The sequence below is a fragment of the Polyergus mexicanus genome, unplaced genomic scaffold (assembly GCF_030449975.1).
Source record: "Polyergus mexicanus isolate NDT 795.1 unplaced genomic scaffold, iyPolMexi1.0 SCAF_7, whole genome shotgun sequence".
Classification (NCBI taxonomy): domain Eukaryota; kingdom Metazoa; phylum Arthropoda; class Insecta; order Hymenoptera; family Formicidae; genus Polyergus; species Polyergus mexicanus.
Window position 1 is genome coordinate 2,720,766 of NW_027223327.1, and position 20,054 is coordinate 2,740,819.

The 20,054-nt window shown below is 32.6% G+C and overlaps 1 protein-coding gene across 1 annotated transcript in view; it reads left to right on the forward strand.

Annotated features, from left to right (window-relative positions):
- The window catches only part of LOC138935216 (uncharacterized), a 139,497-nt gene that overhangs the window by 73,284 nt on the left and 46,159 nt on the right, over positions 1–20,054 (forward strand). The window contains exon 2 of the mRNA XM_070299670.1: positions 19,326–19,364. Within this exon, the coding sequence (XP_070155771.1) occupies positions 19,326–19,364 (39 nt within the window). The remainder of the gene's footprint in view (positions 1–19,325; positions 19,365–20,054) is intronic.

Here is a 20,054-nt window from a genome sequence, read left to right on the forward strand (position 1 = left end):
TATAAAATTATAATTTTTTTATGGCAATTATTAAATTTATCGAGCAATAATTTATACTTTTTTTTTTTTTTTTTTTTTTTTAATTCAACTTTATGATATTTTAATAGGAGAAGTCCAGTTTAAGTATCTTGTATAAGGAATATGTACTTTAAAATTCTGAAATAAAATTTACGATAAAGTTTAAATGTAAGGTAGATGGTATATGTAAAAAATATTTTAGAAATATATAATATATATTATTAATAACATATAAAATAATTAGAATTTTTGCAGAAATAATTAATAAATAAATAGATTAATAGAACTTATATTTTACCGATTTTTTTTTCAATAATTCGTTGAATACAACAGAATCTAAATATATCAGACATATATAATGAACAAAATATATAATAAAAGCTCGAAAAATTATATATTACAAAAATATTATATCGTAATAAAAGAGCATCTCTTTGAAAGAATTTTAAATGAAGAGTGAAATATGAAATATACCATCAGAATTTATAAAAAATTTAATACAATCGATAACACGCACATATTATATGAAATCATTGGTCGAAAAGGATTCTCTATCAAATATTAATAAAGAGTTTTTTATAACGCAAAAATATTTTTATGCCGAATATAAGCTAAAAAAGAATTAACTTTTTATTATACAATTAATTAATGAGTGCTTTATGCGTTACATACTTGAAAATATGATATTTATTAAAATAAACGCATTCATTTAGCAATTATGAAATTGATTTTTGATTATAATTCTCTTACCGTGTCCCTCTATCTCTGCGTGTACAAATACTGCATGCTCTTGTCCCACAATACTTTTGAATATGAAAAAATTAAAACTTTACGATTTGAATCCTTCGAGTCAACGAAACGAGAAATGTATGACATTAGGGATTCCATCGACTTTTGAAAGTTGGAAAAACGCAGGTAACGAAAAACGAAGATATTTTTATCGCTCTACAAACAGTGCATTCTATGTCGGAAACTATAATACGATCAAAAAGGCAATAATACCTTAGACAAAAATAAATCGAAAATATAGATAAACTATTTAAGCTTTATACGCGAGACTCTATTTTGGAAAAAAAAAAAAAAAAAATTAAAGATAGGAAAATCAATAACACGTTATTTTTATTGATTTAAATAATTTTACGTTCGGTATTTTTTAATTTACCTTGACAGCGGTCATCAAAATGAATAAAAGATACAACATTCTCTTTATTTGAAAAATAAGAGTGTAGTACTTTACCTTTAAAGTTTCATTTCTTTCAGAAAATTTAAAATTTAAATCTTTTTACTAACAATAAATAGAACTTTATACTTTTCTATTAATTAAAGTTGTCGAGACGAATTATAAAAGATGATATATGGCACAAAATTGTTAGAGAAGTTCATTAAGCTTTAAAAAATTGTAAGTATTAATTTTTCAATTCTCTCGAGAAGTGTCTCGTGCGAAATTTTTTTTTTTTTTTTTTTTTTTTTTTTTTATATTTTTAGATTATTTTGACAAAAATAAATCGCATTTATTATTACTGTGACACTGACCCTGTATTTGTAAGTTGGAAACTGGAATCTCTTTTAGTTAACATTTTTCATTTTTTATTCCTCCTGTCTTCGTCTTCCACGTAATGTTGGCTGCGTTCACCAACAAGTACGCATCCAGGCTGCGATATGACAACAAGAAATAGGACATACTTTGTGATGCAATTGAAAGGAGTGATTCTTCGCGTAAAAATAAATTGAGATAATAAACATTTTTTTTTTTTTATACTGGACACATATTTTCGAGAATTAGAAAATGTAAGTCAACTACGATGATTTTTTGATTAATGCAGTATTTCATTACATATTATCCCTTCTTTACTATTTCTATAGAGATTCTAAGATATACATAAGTAAAAGAATTTTACTTATGTTAGTTACGCTAGATCAATATAACAAAAAGTATAATAAAGTAAGAAACATTTACACATATGTATATTAATCGAGGTGGACAGGTTTTTCCATTTATGGGATATAACATGCCGGACACTTCTTGAAAAGAACACATTGTATCAGGTTCACAAACTTCCGAAGATAATGTATTCCACATCTAGAGCGTACGTTTAATGTAAGAGATTTCTGATAAGCTAATAATAGGAGAGAGAGAGAGAGAGAGAGAGAGAGAGAGAGAGAGAGAGAGTGTGTGACGATATCTAAACCATCCCCTCTCTTTGGTCCTGGGGTCTATCTGACAAAAGCTGACCTTGGGACCAACATTCATCTCACATTCTGAGCTTCTCTCTATCCTTCCTCTTCTACTTCTTCTGCGAACGATCGTTTTCCGTTTTTTCTTATTTCTTCTGGACCCGAGCTGACGTTATCCTCTCTCGGTCTCGAGACGAGTCACAGGCCCGACGACCCGACGAGCACAAAGACCCGTCAGTCCAGTCGATTCTGCGCGTCCTCTCTCTCTCTCTCTCTCTCTCTTTGTCCGCCATTGCATCGCGAAAGCAAAGCTTACGAACCTGCTGCAAAAGGTATACTCGTTCGGGAATAAAGCATCACTGCAAGTATACATTGCTAGATAAGGTTGTCATGTGTACAGCTTTCAACAAGGTACTCTTCAATCAGCATCATCTTCGGTAAATCCTTGACTGATATAAAGTGTCTACAGAACACGTACTAGGGTATCTCTTATCCCTTTTTTGAAAAAAATTTGGAATTTTCAAGAATTTTTTTAACCTAGAAAAATTAGTATCTTATACAAAAGTTGTTCAATCCTTTTTAGTACGTTTTCAAGAAGATCCTGAAAGATCGGGAAATTTCAAGATCCGAATAGACACCTTGTAATAAAGACAGGAATAGAAAAATTTTAAGCATCGAGATTATCTTTATGACAGCAAGACAAAAGCTATTGACATGTTCGTTTACGAAATATGGTAAAAAAAAAACATATAAAAAAATTCTTTCAAGATCTCATTTTAAAATATTTTTGCATTTATAAAGAGGCAGAAAAGTTGAATGGCACAAAAGGTATCTCTCTTCGTAAGGAGCGAAACAATTTTTAACTATAGGAAAAAAAAAAAAGAGTGCTCGGAGCACACATCGAGTTCCGGGAAGTTCATTGTTGCGCCAATTTCGTTCGAAATTTTACCGCAATTGAAGGCTTGCGCGTCTTTTAACGGATCGCATCTCGCGCAGATGCGTCAACGCCGGAAAGCAGATCTGGTTTCTAACGGTACCATCGGGGTGCTCTCCTTTTTATCTTTCCCGTTTTGAGGGACTGTGTGACAACGAAAGGGAGCATGTCTTCCTGCGCAGTTTTTTTTTTATTTTTTATTTTATTGAAAAAGATCGAGACGAGAGACGAAATACACTCGCGATAACAGGATCGTCAAAGATTGTTGGAAGCGAAGTTAAGATTAACGGTTAACACACGAGACGTTCTCGCAAACTTTACTCGAGGAAAACATTACATCTGCAAACCCAGAATATGTGTGTCACCTAGAATTCCGGGACTAAATGAGTGTACACAAGTCGCGTCTTGTCGGGGAAGAAATAAAATAACGAGAAAATCCCGAAATATTATACGAGCTTTGAAAAGAATTCTTGTAATTTCTATATTATCATTAAATTACAAATTTACGTAATCTGTAATTATCGCAAATAAATCTGACATGTAGCCCTCGAGATAATCGACACATGCAAAGTTCTTTCGACCTATCGACGTCGCAGCCGGTAAAGATAAATTTGTTAAAGACTTTCGGACTCGGCAAAATCATATTCGTGTGAATTAAGATTCGAGATTTTCAAAGACCACAGATTTTTTTCCCGGAGATTCTGGACCAAAACGAGAGATGGCAACTCCAACACGAATAGGAAAGCTCGAGGATGAAGTCCTGGAGGGGCATTTAGTAACGCTACGACATTTGGCAAAACTTGTCCAGGAGATCATTGTATTATTAAACAATGTATATCAGTGTTTCATCCCGTAAAATTTCCCGGTCATAGCAAGGTTCGATAATGTTTCAACGATGTGCAATAACATCGGTTGTACATGCCTGATACACTGATGCGGATCTGTCGAATTTTTTTTAATTACGAGCATTTTTAACAAGTGGCAGACCGGGTTTCCGGTTTTAGCTCAAAGTTAGATAAAGAAAAAATCTCGTAGAAAAAAGACAGAATATCCGGTCTTTTTTTTTTTTTTTTTTTTTTTTTTTTTTTTTTTTTTTGCACTAAATATATTATAAATTGACCTGTATCCAATGTGCAAAATAATTTTAAACTGCATTACAATTTTTATATACTATATAAAAAATATATATAATATATATTTAAAAATAATCACACAACTTTAAAATAAAAATTATTAATATAAGATTTTTTATAATGAAGTAAAAAATTTATTGCATTGTTATAATATTTTGCACTATTTGAAAATTGTACAGCGAAAGAGCAATTGTTGGAAAATCTATTTGAAATCCTTTAAAATATATTTTGTAAAAATATATATGTAACATTTGCTGTGTGGAGATAGAAATTTTGAAGAAAAACTATTTTTTTATCGAATGAACAATTAAAATACGCTTTAATTTTCACAATCGTATTAAGCCTTAGGATTTTTAAGAAAATTTAATTATCCCTTTTACTTTTGATTCTATTATTTTGCGCGACATTGCGACGTAATGATCTCTTTCGTCTCAATAGGCAGGGATTAAAATCTCATGGAACTCCTCTCTGCCTCATACGTGCCATATATGCATTGGCCATATTACGATTTCAATTTCATCGAAACTTGATCATCCCTCCTGTCTCGCGTTCTTGAATGCCATTGTGTAATCTCCTATCAATCAAATGGATCATTTATAGCCGATATTAATTAATTTGCTTGCATATAATTTTCTTTTCTGAAAAAAAGAAAGATTAAAGCAAGAGAGGTATGATGAGAATACTTAATCATGTAACGTTATTCTTCGTTAAAATAATTTAGAAATTATTTCTTAAATTTATTCATATTTATCTGTCAGTATTACTTTGTACAAAAATATAAAAAGAAGAAAAATTATTAATGCAGTAAAAATTTAAGTTAAAGAGTACCATACTAATTATTTGAAGATTAAGATCAACTTACTTAGAATGATTTCTTACAGATTAAAACAATATTTATTTTTTTTTTTTTAAGTTGATTTTTACATTGTAATACATTATTTGGATTGAAAACTATCAGTCGTACAATATTCCGTCAAAAAAATCGCCTCCTCCAAATTCTTTCACTGATATCAATCTTAATAGTTAAGCATACCTGAACTATGTTGCTCTAATAGACTCGAATTCTATATAGACTCGAACTGGTCATTTCTTTGATCTTTCCTTTATATTTGTCCTTTTATGTTGTCCTCAATATGAAGGAAAGGTTTTCCTCAGGATCGAACTTTTAAATCTTAAGACCTAAGTTTCCTCTTTTTCTATCTTTATTAAATATGTTAGGCATGTGGCTAGTAATTTCAGGCATTTGAATCTGTTCGAAAGTTTTTGCTTCCGTGACAAAATTTTTTTTCCAGTTTTCTATGCCAATATTATTTAGAATGTTTTAAAACGTCGAAAAATCATATTTCTAAAAAATATCTGTATGTATGTGTGCGTGTGTGTGTGTGTGTGTGTACGCAATATATTGTACAACCTCTAACTTCCGCAATATTTGAGATATCGGGCTAAATTTTTTTTACATAGATAGAATATCATTAAAGGATGGTTGGTACTGAATTTGGTGAGAATCGATGAAAAGGTTCATTTTTTATGAAATTTTTAATTTCTTGAAAAATATCCGTACACGTTGTAATTTTGGCAAATTTTAAGATATCGAGTTAAATCTTTTTATATGAATAGAGTATCGAAGGATAGTTGGTATTGAATTTGCTACCTCTATGAGGAAGCCAAAATTGAAAAACTCGCTTGCTTTAAGGAGGTTAAACTTAGTGAGCAAAATAAAATGCCTCTGTAAGGGAGCAATGTGCAAATTTCTAATTTGCACAATTCTCAGCTTGTTTAGAATCTTTTTAGTTATATAAAAAAATTGCTTTGAATATTATTCGATAAGAGAAATATTTAGAAAATCTTTCAAAAATTTCGAAAATTTTTAAAGTCTGAAAAGGCTCGAGTATCTAGGAAATTTTTCCTCATATATGTATATATATAATATTTGAATATTGAAAATTGTTGAAATGTTCACGATTCTTCGAAATACAATTATTATCTTGCATTTGTATATAAAATAGAAGATTAATTAAAATAATAACTGTATAATAATAATAAATTATTATAAAAGAAAAAATACAACTTTTAGTTATGCAAAAACAAAATCTTGCATTATTGCATTTATTTATTTTTTTATTAATATTTGCTAATTCAAAGGAAATTCTTTAAGAATTTCTTGGTTTTGAATAATATATTCGAAGAATATTCACCATGTATTCCGATAGGCACTGAATCTATTTATAATCTCAGTTCACTGACCTCAGGGTAAAATGGAACGGAAAAGGGAAAAATGAAGGGTCTTCTTCGTGCCTGGGCCTGGTCGAGATTATCTAGATTTTCATCTACATCATTTCGAACTTAGGTATCGTTGACCATCTTTTCAAGGCGCATGGAATTCTGCGTCTTGATTTGTTTATTAATTATCGGTAAAAATAACGGAGAAGAGGAGAGAGACGATACATTTTAACGATTTATTTTATATTATCTTACTGATAATTCATTCCGTTGCAAAAAAAAAAAAAAACGAGAAATTTCCAGAAGAATTTTCTTTTCACTTTCGATTTTTTTTTTTTTTTTTTTGCGTGACAAAGATTTTATTAAGTTCTAATAATTTTTCATTTTATTCTATAACATTTTTTGCAAGTCGAAAAATTTTTTAATGACGCTTAAAACATTAATAATAAGAATTAAAATTAAAAAATAATAATAATAATTAATAAAAATTTCGCAATTCAAAATGGCAGAACAGCTGGTATGGGAAAGATCTATGGTATTTTAGAATATATATATATATATATATGTATATGTGTGTGTGTGTGTACGTTTAATATCAGATGTAAATTCCAGGAAGGCGATCTTTTATATCGTGAAAAAATCAAATACACATATCTTTAATGAATCTTCTCGAGTTGTCGATTTATCATATATCTCGTTGATTATCGTAAATACCTCTTCTAAAAACAATGTCGTCTTGCACGTCGAAAATTCGATGACTACGTAAACTGCCGTGAAATTTACCTGCGCTTACGGCTCTACATCAACGTTTATGTCATGATTGAAGGTATGCGTGAAAACGTCACGAACGCCCATCCGAAAATATTCGACTGTAAACCCGTCAAAGAATCTGTCATTCTTATCGGAATCTGTATAACGGAAGGAGTTCGATTGAACTGATAAAAAAACATCGAATGAAATAAAATGTAACCAATCTAGTTAGACAAACAATACACCGATACCGTCTAGAAATATCTCACATTCTCGTTTATCCATCGAAAAATATTCGCGGCCAGAACAATGTAGTCGAGCCTCTCCAAAGCAACAAGGAGTACGAATTTCCATCGGGGGGGGGGGGGGGGAGGGAAATAAATAAATAAAACTGCTTGTCACGGACGATCTTTCCGGTGGCGTTTACGCCACTCTCTTAGGTTTTAGACGGTATTAATTATTAATCGGCCGACGAACGCGCGCCTGCATATCGGCGCGGCAGCGCATATACATTTTTTCAGAGATAATTCGATGTGTCCGACCGGCTGGTAGGTTCGGGGAGAGGTCTGCGAAACCCCACTGAACAAGGGAGAACCCTCGTATTCCTCCTCGAACGCGTTCTCTGTCCATCTCTACCCGTTTCGCTTGTCGTCGTGCTCCCTCTCTCTCTTTCTCTCTCTCTCTCTCTCTCTCTCTCTCTCTCTCTCTTTTTCTCGCTCTCGCTTTCTCTCTCGCGAATACAGTCCTCTCGGTAAATGTTCAGCGCTAGGCAAGCTTAGGCATAGGCGTAGGTTTGCGAGAGACCGGATTCCAAAAGGCGCTCTGTGTTATTAATACCTTTTGTCATAAAATAAATGCGTCCCATGTCTCGAAGTACAAAGAAATACACTCGCCAGAGATGTAAATTGTGTTTTAACGTACATATAACGGACATTTATTTCTCATTTGCCATGTTTTATAACCCCGATGTAGCTCGAGAAATTATAAATCGTCTCGATCGAATGTGATAATATTCGTGAAAAGAGTGATATATTATTATCGACGATTAATTATATTGTATACTTGAAAATAAATTAAAAGAGTCTAGTTAAAGTAATTGCTACTCGCTATAATTACGTTGAATTTTTCTTTCGACGAAGATACAAAGAATTACGAAATGAACTGATCATTTAAAAGTCGCTATAACAATCGCGAACGATTGGCCGTTCTAATAATATTAAGTGGCAGGATACATATTTCCAGGCAATTTTTTTGGGGGGTGGGGGGGTGGGGGGGCAACATCGCATTGTCATTGTGCGTAACACACTTTAGATAACGCAAACAATGACATGCACTAATGAGGAACACGTGTTCTCTATTACGAACATCGTAGTAATAGAGATTTATAATGATGATGATAATGATATTTTACTGAACGGTAAATGGCCAATATAATTTCGGAGCAACTCTCGAGACGAATTATTAAAATTATCATTATCTCATCAATTTTCAAAATTCTCAGTGGAGAAAATTTTTTTTCGCGGAAAAAAAAAGGAAAATTTCCTGAAAATCTGCATACGCTGTCATCTCTACGCCAATGGCGACTGCATCAGCGTTCACACGGGGTCTACCCCACACGATCCCCACATGACTGTACCCGGGTACCCTCTCCCCTCCTCTCGGTCCACCCCACGTCTCCTCCTCACCCATCGCTTCCCCTCACCCACCGCTCGATACATGTGAGCTGTTCGCCGCTTCAGTCGTCGTTGGAACGTCGCCGAGGTCGTATCTCCATTTCCACCTGGCATCTCCGCGCGTTTACCTTCCTGCGTAAAACGGGAGAGCGCGCGCGCACACGTATATATATATATATATATATATATATATATACACACACACATATACACGCGTACGTGCGCGGACGCCCGGTAATTTATGTTATACGCACGCGTACATGCTGCTCGCATCGCGTAGCGGAAAGAAACGGCCGGTGCTGGTGATACGAAGCGGATAAAAGTTCCGAGGGGAGAATACGACGAAGACGACACGACAACGAACGCTGTGTGCTTCGTCCTGAAAAGGCTGTTGCTGACAAGTGTGTGTGCGCGAACAAGTGTGCAATATCATTAACTTTTTTTTTTCTTTTCTTTTTTTCTTCGCGTCGTCGTCGGGAAAATCGGCGACGAGGTGTTTTCGAATTCCGTACAAAAAGACGGCCAAAATCCTCTCTTCCAATGGCGATACTCGCTGTTATGATCTCGTTGAATTATGTCGAGGGATCGTGAGAAGGATGAGAATCCTCGGTACTGTCGGTCCGTAAAGAGCATTGAAAAATTGACGACTTTCTCGTAACGTTATCTGCAAAATTTCGCGTAACGTAAACCTCCGAAATTTTCTCCTGACATTAGGCAGTAAGTGATAGTATAAACGTCACGCGCTTTATTTGCGATATGGAAATAATTAGATCAATTTTTTTTTTTTTTTTTTTTTTTTTTTTTTTTAGATTTATAAAAAGTGCTCGATGATGTATTTTTAGTAATCTTTGTAATTTTATTGATCACCTATTTATGAATATATGTAATTTTATATAAAAAGTTACATAATATTTTCTGTCTTTTTTTCGCGAATTGCGAGTAAAGTCCATCGCATCAGCTGTCACTCTTGAGAGTCTACTCGCTTCTATCGCCATAAAGTTGGATTAATTTTTATCTTTATGAGGCGTTTATAATTTTCACTATTAATCTCCTTGAAATTTTGATTATTTTTATTTTGAATTTTTACTTCGAGTTTCTTAAAAAAAAATTTGCTCATTCTTGTTTCTAGTTTCGATATTTTGAAATATATTTTGCGTCGAACGAAAAAATATAATTTCGATTGCAAACGAGGAAGAAGCTTAAAAGTATAAAATAGATAAGGTATTCCGAATGATTGATTGATCATCGAGCACAAAGAATTTCGGAGTAAAACGAGCGACGGAGAGCAAAGAGTGTTTTTAATATATTTCGAGTTATCATAGAATCCACTTCAAAAACTATGACAAAATAATATAGTATAAGTAACACGAGACGGTCTTGGCCGGCTTTTGAAGGATTTGGAAAAACTCGTTGACAGAATAATCGGGCTGTCAGCCAGGAGCGGATACGAACCGGAATCAAACACGAGAGGCATCCTGCCGGATACGTCGCGCATCGAGATATGGATTGGTCGTTGAAAGCTCGCCGAACGTAAGTTCCCGTTTACAATCACGAAACTCGAAAATCGTCGAAAAATCGCGAATCCTTCGATCCGAGTGAAAACGCTCGAATCTCGTCGACCGATCGCTCGTTCCGACGGAAAGGCCCTTCAGTTCGAAAGGCAAACGCATAGTGCGTTTTAAAATCCACGACACACCCGATATGCAACGATACGCAGTGAGTTTCTCGGCCAGTTGCGTCGTCTCGCGTCAGCTGTTTTCGAATAAATCGAATTCAGTGTCATTTTTCGATGACAGGACGACGTAGTGGCCATCGAGAAAGTGTCAGATGCCCTTAATGATATACCCCGTGTTGCGCAAAGATTTTTTTTTTTTTTTTTTTTTTATGTGACCCATCGACACTTGTCAACGTCGATCCTTAATATTGACAGGATTGTCAATCGCTCGTTTAATCGAGAATTTTGTTCGAGAATTCGAACTGTCAGTATGTGCATTCGCTCTCATTGTCAGTGTTGCCTTAGAGTCGGTGCCTACTCACTGTACACCGACGAAAATAATACGTCCCAAGAGTAGCGCGTCATCGATAGATCGTGGGAATTGACAGAGGCGACGAGATCAGCACTAATTCGCGTTGCTGCGAAGTTCTCGCTTTTGAAATCCTCGCGGACTGTCAAGTTCAAGATACGAATCGTGACGTTTGTGCAATAATTTCGGTGAGATCGATTCTCGATGGTGTGTAAATACGACGAGTGTATCTCGAGATACACATAAATGCAAGCGCGCGGAGATAATTTTTACGTATTTTTAGCATCGAGATCGAAGTTCATCGGTATCGTGTACACACGTTGCTTTCGCGATTCGTGCTCTAAGATTTTTTAAATTGTGCGTGACGCACGTCGTGGCATCGTCGACGATGAGCTAGCGATGCGTGGGACAAAAACTCCGCGATTCCATCTTAATTTTCTTTGTCTCCGACGATCGAAGATTCTTATCGTACAATACTAATTTTTTTATTTTTTTATTTCTGAACGAGGCTTTAGGCAATTGCCACAAATATTTCGTCACGATGCACGATACGTTGGATAAAATATGATGATGCGCGGAAGAGTGTAATTTTGCACCTGCGGAAGTCTTTCGTATTACAATGAGGCGTCGAAAACAATGACTGTGATACGATTACCGGCACAAGGAGAGTCTCAGAGGAGATTTTTCTACCAGTAGAGCTGAATCATATTTTTCTTTCCACGTTCTCCAAGCTAGGAACTCGACACGTTATAAATAAAACTGCAAAATTTTAATACTCGTGGTTTTTTTTTTTTTGTTTTTTTTCTTAATTTAATTTAATTAATTTAATCTAATCCTTTTGTCAAAAATATAACAAATAAAAAAAAATAAAATAAAAAATTGAGAAGAAAAAATATATTTAACAAGAAAAAATTTATCATTAAATAAAAAAAAAAAGGACGTTTTTCTTTTTTCGACGTTACTTGATATTCGACAGATCGACTTTGCGACTTGTAGATTATAAATATTCCTCATCTATATAGGAAGTGTACAGCCTAAAATCGTCATACGATTTTAAAGAGCTGATATTTTCCATTTTCCGCGAGCCGCTACGCTATAAGTGTGGATTATCTCGGTCGAGAGCCCTGGCAGAAGCATACAGCACACTGGCCTTTCTCTCATTCATTATTCGTGCCGATTCCTAGCGTTTACTTGAAGTTATGACCACGCTCTCGGTTGCATAATGAATCGTAAGCCAACAATGCTGTCGCGTAATGGAATGGCGCGGACGTTTGTGTTCCATCCGCGAACCAGGGACGTGCATTCCCGCCTACAGAGTTTTCATAAAATGTAGGAAAATTACACAATATCACAGATAGCAACAACACACATTATCCGTATAATTTTTGCTTCAAGAGAAACCTCTTAAAGGCGTACAAACGGTTCTAAGGGACAAGAGGAGGATGTTAATCGATCAGTAAATCGTGCGTTGACGTTGATCTTTTTTTTTCTCTTATTTTTTTTATTAATTAATTTATTTTTTTTTCTTCTTCTTCTTCTTACGCTAGAGTTATACGGATTAAAGTTTGGAGATTTGGTTTAGCGACGTTGGCTTTATGTAACGAGCGATCAATTTGTAATCGATAGATGTCCAGTTCGATCCTGAAGGTATTCAAGATATTTCTTGAAAATTTGAAATTTTTATGCCTCGAATGTCTTTGTTCGCTCCATCTTCCTCAGATACATTCCTTAATTTGTCAAATAGCAAAAGGTTCTTGAATTGCTCGAGACGATCAATCATTTGGTACGCGTGTGCTTTTCTAAGCTTACCCTCCGCAGGAGGCATCATTTGAAACGTGTTTAAATTGACAAATGAATAACGGTTAGCTTTTTAATTGATATAAAGAAGAAAGTTTAAAATCATCGATAATAACCATGCTGAAACGCGATATACAAACTCGATATTAACAATAATAATAATAATAATAATAGTAACATTGGCAGCGATAATAATAATAACAAAATCCGATATGTAAATGGAAGTAATATTAGAAATATGCGGATCCTCATTGGATACATGCAATAATAACATTTTCACGATAATAGCTAAAATGGGGATGGGAAATTAAATTAAAGAACAGCCAGTTATTGGCGCATGGTGTTTAATAATACAACAATCGCGGGCAGGCATTAGCGTCAGGCGAGCCGGCAAACATGGCGAGCAAATCGCACGGTTTATTTCGTGATGCGTGTGTGTATATATGTACTTTGTGTGTGTGTGTGTGTGTGTGAGCGCGGTGGGTCGGGATAATAACGCGTTCTAAATATATTCCGCATAAGATGGATATGTACTGTGTGCGTTACGTGTTTGAGCAAAATCGTGACGTGCGTCAGCTGACCAATCCGGCCGACAAGTATACGTAACATAGTCGCGATAATATCGGCTATACAAATTAAATTCGTCGTTGAATATTGGACGCCCGATATTGCGCATGATGAGATTAATTTCCCCGAAACTCTTTTCCACGCCATCCACGTGCGAATGTCGTCCTTTGATATCGATTTCACTTTCAATTTAATACGCAAGATATTTCGTAATTATATAGCGTTATTCAACTTAATGAAAAATGACTCGAAAATTCTCGAATCATTTTTTTATAATACGATGCCTAACGAAGGAGGAATTGTCGAATAAAATTCATCGCGTGCCGGTTAGTTACATTGCAAATTATATATATTATCTAATAGTACTTATCGATCTGTCAAAAAGCTCTAACCACGTGGATCTTATTTAACAATTTCTCTCTTTCGTTTAGGATTGGAAGAAATTCGATGTTCAGGACTTTTCGTTTCATTTTTCCTCAAAAAATAATGCTGTATAATTGATGGACACGGATAATTATATACAAAATATAGTATTCACAGAATAGATATATGTTACATATAAGTACATATATAAATAAAAATTTTTATGCGTAAAGGAAATTCTTTAGAAACGTTTGATACTGCCAAATCTATTTTATACTTTCTTTTCTTATATTTAGGCCGGCAAACTTTTTAAGCGCATTGATTAGCTAATTTCTAGAGACCCAAATTTTCTATTTTGCAGCCAATCAGTATGCTTAAGAAATTTATCCTACGATAAATGTAATATTGTTTAAATATATGCGGGTCTTTTATTTTCTTTTTTTTTCCTATCTTCTATAAAAATATTGTTTCTTCCAAATTTCCAAAGTTAATAATAAAAAGATATTAAAGAAGAGAACTGTGAGAAAAGATACTAAATAAAAGAATTAATTGTAAGATTAAAAATATTAGATATAAGAAATGTACTAGAAATATACTAGATACAAAAAAAAAATGTAACTCGATAGAACTTGAAAAAATCGACTAAACAGTAAAAGAAGTGATCTCATTGGCTGCTTTCCTCCTATTCGTCCCTTCTTCTTCCCTTCTGTTATCTTCTCACCCCCCGCCCTTTCCTTCTTTCTTCCCTCCTCCCTCAAAAATGCTTTGGGTCTAAACCGTCTCAAACGACGATGGCTGAAACATGTTTCTTTTTGCATTTAGTGTTTTATGTGAACAGTCAGTCGATAAGCCTAAATTTAGCCTTAAAGTGAAAATTTAACGCGGAATGCGCAACAAAATTTCTGATCCACGAAGGTATGTAACATCAAAGGTCCGTCCATACATATATAATAAATTATATAAATTAAGAAATATATCAGTAATTGTATTAGTAATTTTATGCCCATTAAATTTACAAAATTTTATTCTTAAAGAGAGATGTTTCTCGAAGAGAATATTCTAGAAGAATGTGTTACCACGTGTTTAACGATAAACATAAACCGGCGTGGCGTTGGTATATATACTACCGGCAAAAAAAAAGCCGGCGAAACTAACCTTCAAAGATTTTTATTCATTTCTTGTTATATAATTTGTAATATTAATATTCAATAATAAGAAATAGCGCAGAGAAAGATTTTCTCTAGATAAAGCTAGTAGTGTGCATGCTCTTTCTTTTTTTCTTAGCGTTAAAAAAAAGATATTTTTCGAATTCTCTAAAAGAATGTGATACCACGTGCTATCTGATTTACTTCTCTTTATATATTTCGTAATATTAATATTTAGTGATAAAAAATAGAAAAAAATTTTTTAGACGAAATTAGTATTATGCATACGACTTCCTTTTTTAGAGCGTTTATCGTAGAATATGTAACAGAAAAGAATTAGTGTATTTATATTTTATACATTTTTAATATTATAATAATTTTAAATAATTTTTTAAATATTATATTATATATATCAAACATTAAAGTCGCATCAGTTCTTTAGTTTATAAATAATTTGAATAATATAAGTAACTATTTTACAGTTTTTAATTTAAATTTTTTATTTGTGATTGAAGAATTTGCCTGTAAAATCAAACATCTCGAACAAAATTATTATTTCTTATATAGTATTTTTTTAAAATCATTATATTGTTCATTGTCAAATTTGAGCATCTCAAATTTAACGTTCTTGCCTCCAACTCAGTTATGATCGAGTAAACGACGTCGATGAACGTCTCTCGAAAGATCCACAATTCACTCGCCATAGCACTGACCTAAGGTGGAAGTCATTACGCTCAAGCTCTCATTACTCCTCGATCGAACGACCTCTTCCTCTTCCTTCTTTTTTTCCACAACTTGATCCTTTCGTGTCGAGTCGTTCTCTTCGAAAAACCGACTTTCTTGCGGTAACGCTAACAAAAATTTATCGCATCCTGGAGTTTTTAGAACGACTCGTCGATTTTTATTTCTCTTTTTACTCCTCTATTTGGCGGGAATCTCCTGAAAATCTTTAATCGCATATCGATCAAACCTAAAAGCATCATCGAGGGCAATCCAATTGAATACATTTGTATGGATACTTACGTAGTACATTTTTAATCAAATAGGTGTGCCTGGTAAACTTTGAATCCGATTTTGTTGATGCCTACTGCTTCCATGTTACCTCTACCATGTTAACACAAGTCATCGGATGCACTTAAGATGAAAATCAAGGTTTTCTTCTATGTAGCATGGTTCTTGCCTTTTTTGGGCAAGAATTCTTGCTTTATTTGGGCAAGAATTGAGAAATATTATTTTAGTGCATCATTAGAGAAAATTAGCTGTAAAGAACAAACCTTCAGTCCTGGTCACTGTACGAAAAAGCGTACAATGATCTTTAGAAGCGGTCAAAAGCTCTCGTTAAAATTTTCTTTTCAAATATTTTATAATCTATTAATAATCAAAGTTATGTTTTTTTATTATTAATTACATATACAGGGTGGCCCCGAATGTTTAAGCTAGATTTTCAGACCTTATAAGAAATTTGATTCCGAACAAAAAATTTCCTATAAACATGGATCGGAAAAGATGGATCTTTCTTAAGAAGTTATCGCTCAAAAATCTCTGTGATTATTTTACACATTTTTACAAATATCATGGAAAATGTGCGTCTTTTAACAAAAAGTACCGAAACAAAGGTTGTAGAAAATTAAATTATTTTTCGAATGAGATCAAAACGATTGTTGTATGTTCCATAGATTTTGATATAATCAAAAAGTACTTTTGTTACTTATTGTTAGATCGATTAAAGTTGAATCAGGAGGAAATCCGTAAAGCGACTAGATCGGTCATTACTCGATGCCGAAAGTGTATTGGAGCTACTAGGGGGGGACATTTTGAGAACAGTTAGTTTTTTTACGTCTTTATTCATTTTCTACTATTACGTGCTATTTTAGTTTAAAAAAATTTATTTTATTTTCATAAAAGAAAAAGATCTTTATTTTTATCGTTTTTTCAATAAATTCATTAAGTTCCATTTTCTTTTTATTTTATTTTCTTTTCACTTTTTGCTCTTCCTTTGCATCGGAGGTTTTTAAGCGGTAACTTCTTAAAGAAGTATTTTTCGACCCATGTTTGTAGGAAACTTTTTTGTTGAGAATTAAATTTCCTATTCTACCATAATTTGCAACGCTTGTTAAATTATACGTGCCAACACGAGTATCTCATGGACGAAAATCTATTTCCTTATAATTATAATTATAATTACAATTATAATTATCTAGCTCTAATTATAATTACGTAGCGTATTTCTTCATCAATTGTAATTGACTGTATAATTTCGACTGTTTCATATACTGTGAAAATAAATCACATATGATTTAACATCACAATTTGACTGCGAATTCGATATGAATAGCGAGTCGAGAACTTTGAATTAAATTACAAGAGTTTTCAAAGTTTTTCAAAACATATACATACATATGCATAATTAAAAATAGAGAGAACCATAGCTTTGATTATTAATAAAACATTAAATACTTAAAAAGAAAAAAAAATTTAACGAGGACTTTTGCGACATTATTAGAGAAGTATGATCCCATTTCACTTGTAGTACCGCTTACCTTATGAAGGGTCTTGTATCTTATTAGATGCTGCTGACATTCATTGCTAAAATCTAACAGGTGGGCAGTTCATCAATCAGGTCCAAAGTTGGAACTTTGAAATTCCAGCTCGGTATTAAAAACTCTCAAACTACAATAGAAATCTTCCTGATTCGTCGAGATTTTCTTTACCTGGAAACAGGCGGGATCAATACTATACATGGAATGTATTTAACCGCCATTTTTAGCAGAAATACAATACTTCATTAGTGTTCAGATTCTAATCATAATAATGGTCATATGTAAATATAGAGTAATAAATTGTATGTTAAAGAGCTATTCTCAGGAAACATTATATTGTCATTCATGAGAATTTAACGTCATTTAATGTCAACTGTTTTCCATATTTTATATAATGATTTTGTTTTAAAGATATTATATTTTAAAAAAATATTATATTTTTTTTATTTATTTATTAAAATTATTTTATTTTATGAAATTTATTTTTTTATTAATAATTAATTAATTATTGTAGCTACTTCAGTTTTTCAAAATCAACTATTCCAAAGATGCTGCTTCGTTTTTTCCCTATTGCATCATATCGTGAAATCACAATAATTTAATACGATAGAATTAAATTATGGATTAAAATAATATGTATGTATATATATATAAATATAATTACAGAATCGGACTGAAATTTCTGAGATGCAGCGTAAAATTGTAAAACGAATATAACTTTGTCTCTGAAAATTTAGAATGTGCATTATTAAGTTGAAATCAAATTTCTAACGAATTATTGACTTGTGAATATTATTTACTCGCTGTCTGTCTTTTTTCTTTCCGATGTGTTCTCTACATGATATTCGTCATGCCAGCTTGTTATACCTATGTTATACATATGTAAACAACATTACGTACACACATTGCGTATGTGACATACGCGTCCATTCATAAACCAAACTTTGCAAACTTTGTGTTTACAATACATCTATTGTCTTTGCTCGAGGGATGTATCCCGGAGAATTGAATAAATAGCGCATTCTCTGCCTCCCGCTTTCACCTTCCACTTTTCCCCGACATATTTCGAACAAAGTTGTTCCCGAAATAATTCCCGAAAGTCATCGGACTGTTTCGTATTCGCGAAGCATCTGTTCTCACGAAAATAAATAACGCGTTGAATAAAAATTATCAAACATATGTAATTTATTTTTTCGCTAAAGATATTCGATTATAAAAATAGAAATATTTTCTAATAAACAAATATATAAATTTTGTTATTCTTAACGATATTATCGCTTACCTTATTAAGATTTTATTTTCTATCAGAGAAAGGACGTTAGCACAATTACTCGACAGGAAGGATTAAGTATGTCTTTTCAAATTTTCGGCGAATTGACTCAGTAAAAGGGTTCTAAAAAAAGCATAATACTTTTATCATATTTCTAACACATATGTAATCGAATAGTGGCATATATACACCATGTGTCGTGTCGATTCTCGGTAATGGAAAGAACTCCTCCATTTCCTTTTCGGCATTACACTCGAGCTTTCTTAATAGGCGCCAATCGGCATCTTTGAACCCAAGAGAACGCAGACATCCAAGTGCATTAATTTCTTTAATCAACATTTTCGCTGACGGATATATTTACAAGACTTTTAGCGCTTTATTAATGTTCAAGGAACGTGACATGTATAATTATAATTTTACATAGTTATGAAATTTTTTTTCGAAATGCAATACAACGTTGCGACATCAATATTATTTTTCTGCGAAGTTGCAAATGTATATAAAAAAATTCTTGAAATAATAAATTAATATGTACAAAACATCAAAGATTTGGAAACTTCAAATATTGAGAATATTTTTATAAATATATGCTTGTATAGTGAAAGTGTATTTTAATATAATTTAATTTACATACGTTGGGTGTGATAAATTTTTTAATCTAGATGCGATATGTCAAGCATTTGAAAAATGACTATTCTTTCATTTTTTTCTTTCAGAGTGGACCGTTTCGTAGCGAACAGAAATGAGGACACGAGGTATATAAATTATTTGACATTTATAAAATTCAAGTACACACATTCCTATAATTCTTTTTAAATTCTCTATAATTCTCTCTCATTTATATCTTTAATTGATTCAATTCTCTATTCAATTTTATTCAATATTACGATAAAACATTTTTGTCACAAATCTTTAGTGCAAAGCGTATATTTTTAAATTATTTTTTAATAACTTCGAAAACCGCAAGTATCAGTTCGCGGACAGTTATTAATTCGCTTTTAATTTTTAAATTTAATTTCTAATCCTTCTAATAAAATTAATTTTTAAAAATAATTTTTTTTAGATCCGTGCTTGAAGATAAAACATATAAATTAAACAATGCGTAAACATTTAAAAAAAAAAACTAACATTGCATTTCTATGATAATAAATAAAAAATAATTAATTTCAAATATTTTCTTAATAAAATATGGAACCGAATTCTTCCCAAAAATTTAATATAATCGCTAATTTTTTATACTACTCGTCCGTTGATGTATATTCTATATTGCTTGCATGTATTGGATCTGTGATAGAGTGTTTTATTAAATTTTTATTTTATTTTATTTAAATATAAGAAACGAATCGCGAATGTGTTTATCAGACTTATATTGGTTGTTATGGTTGTGCGACAATATCATCGTTTGTTTTGCGGAGGGACAAACACGTTACAGTTTCACTTGCACG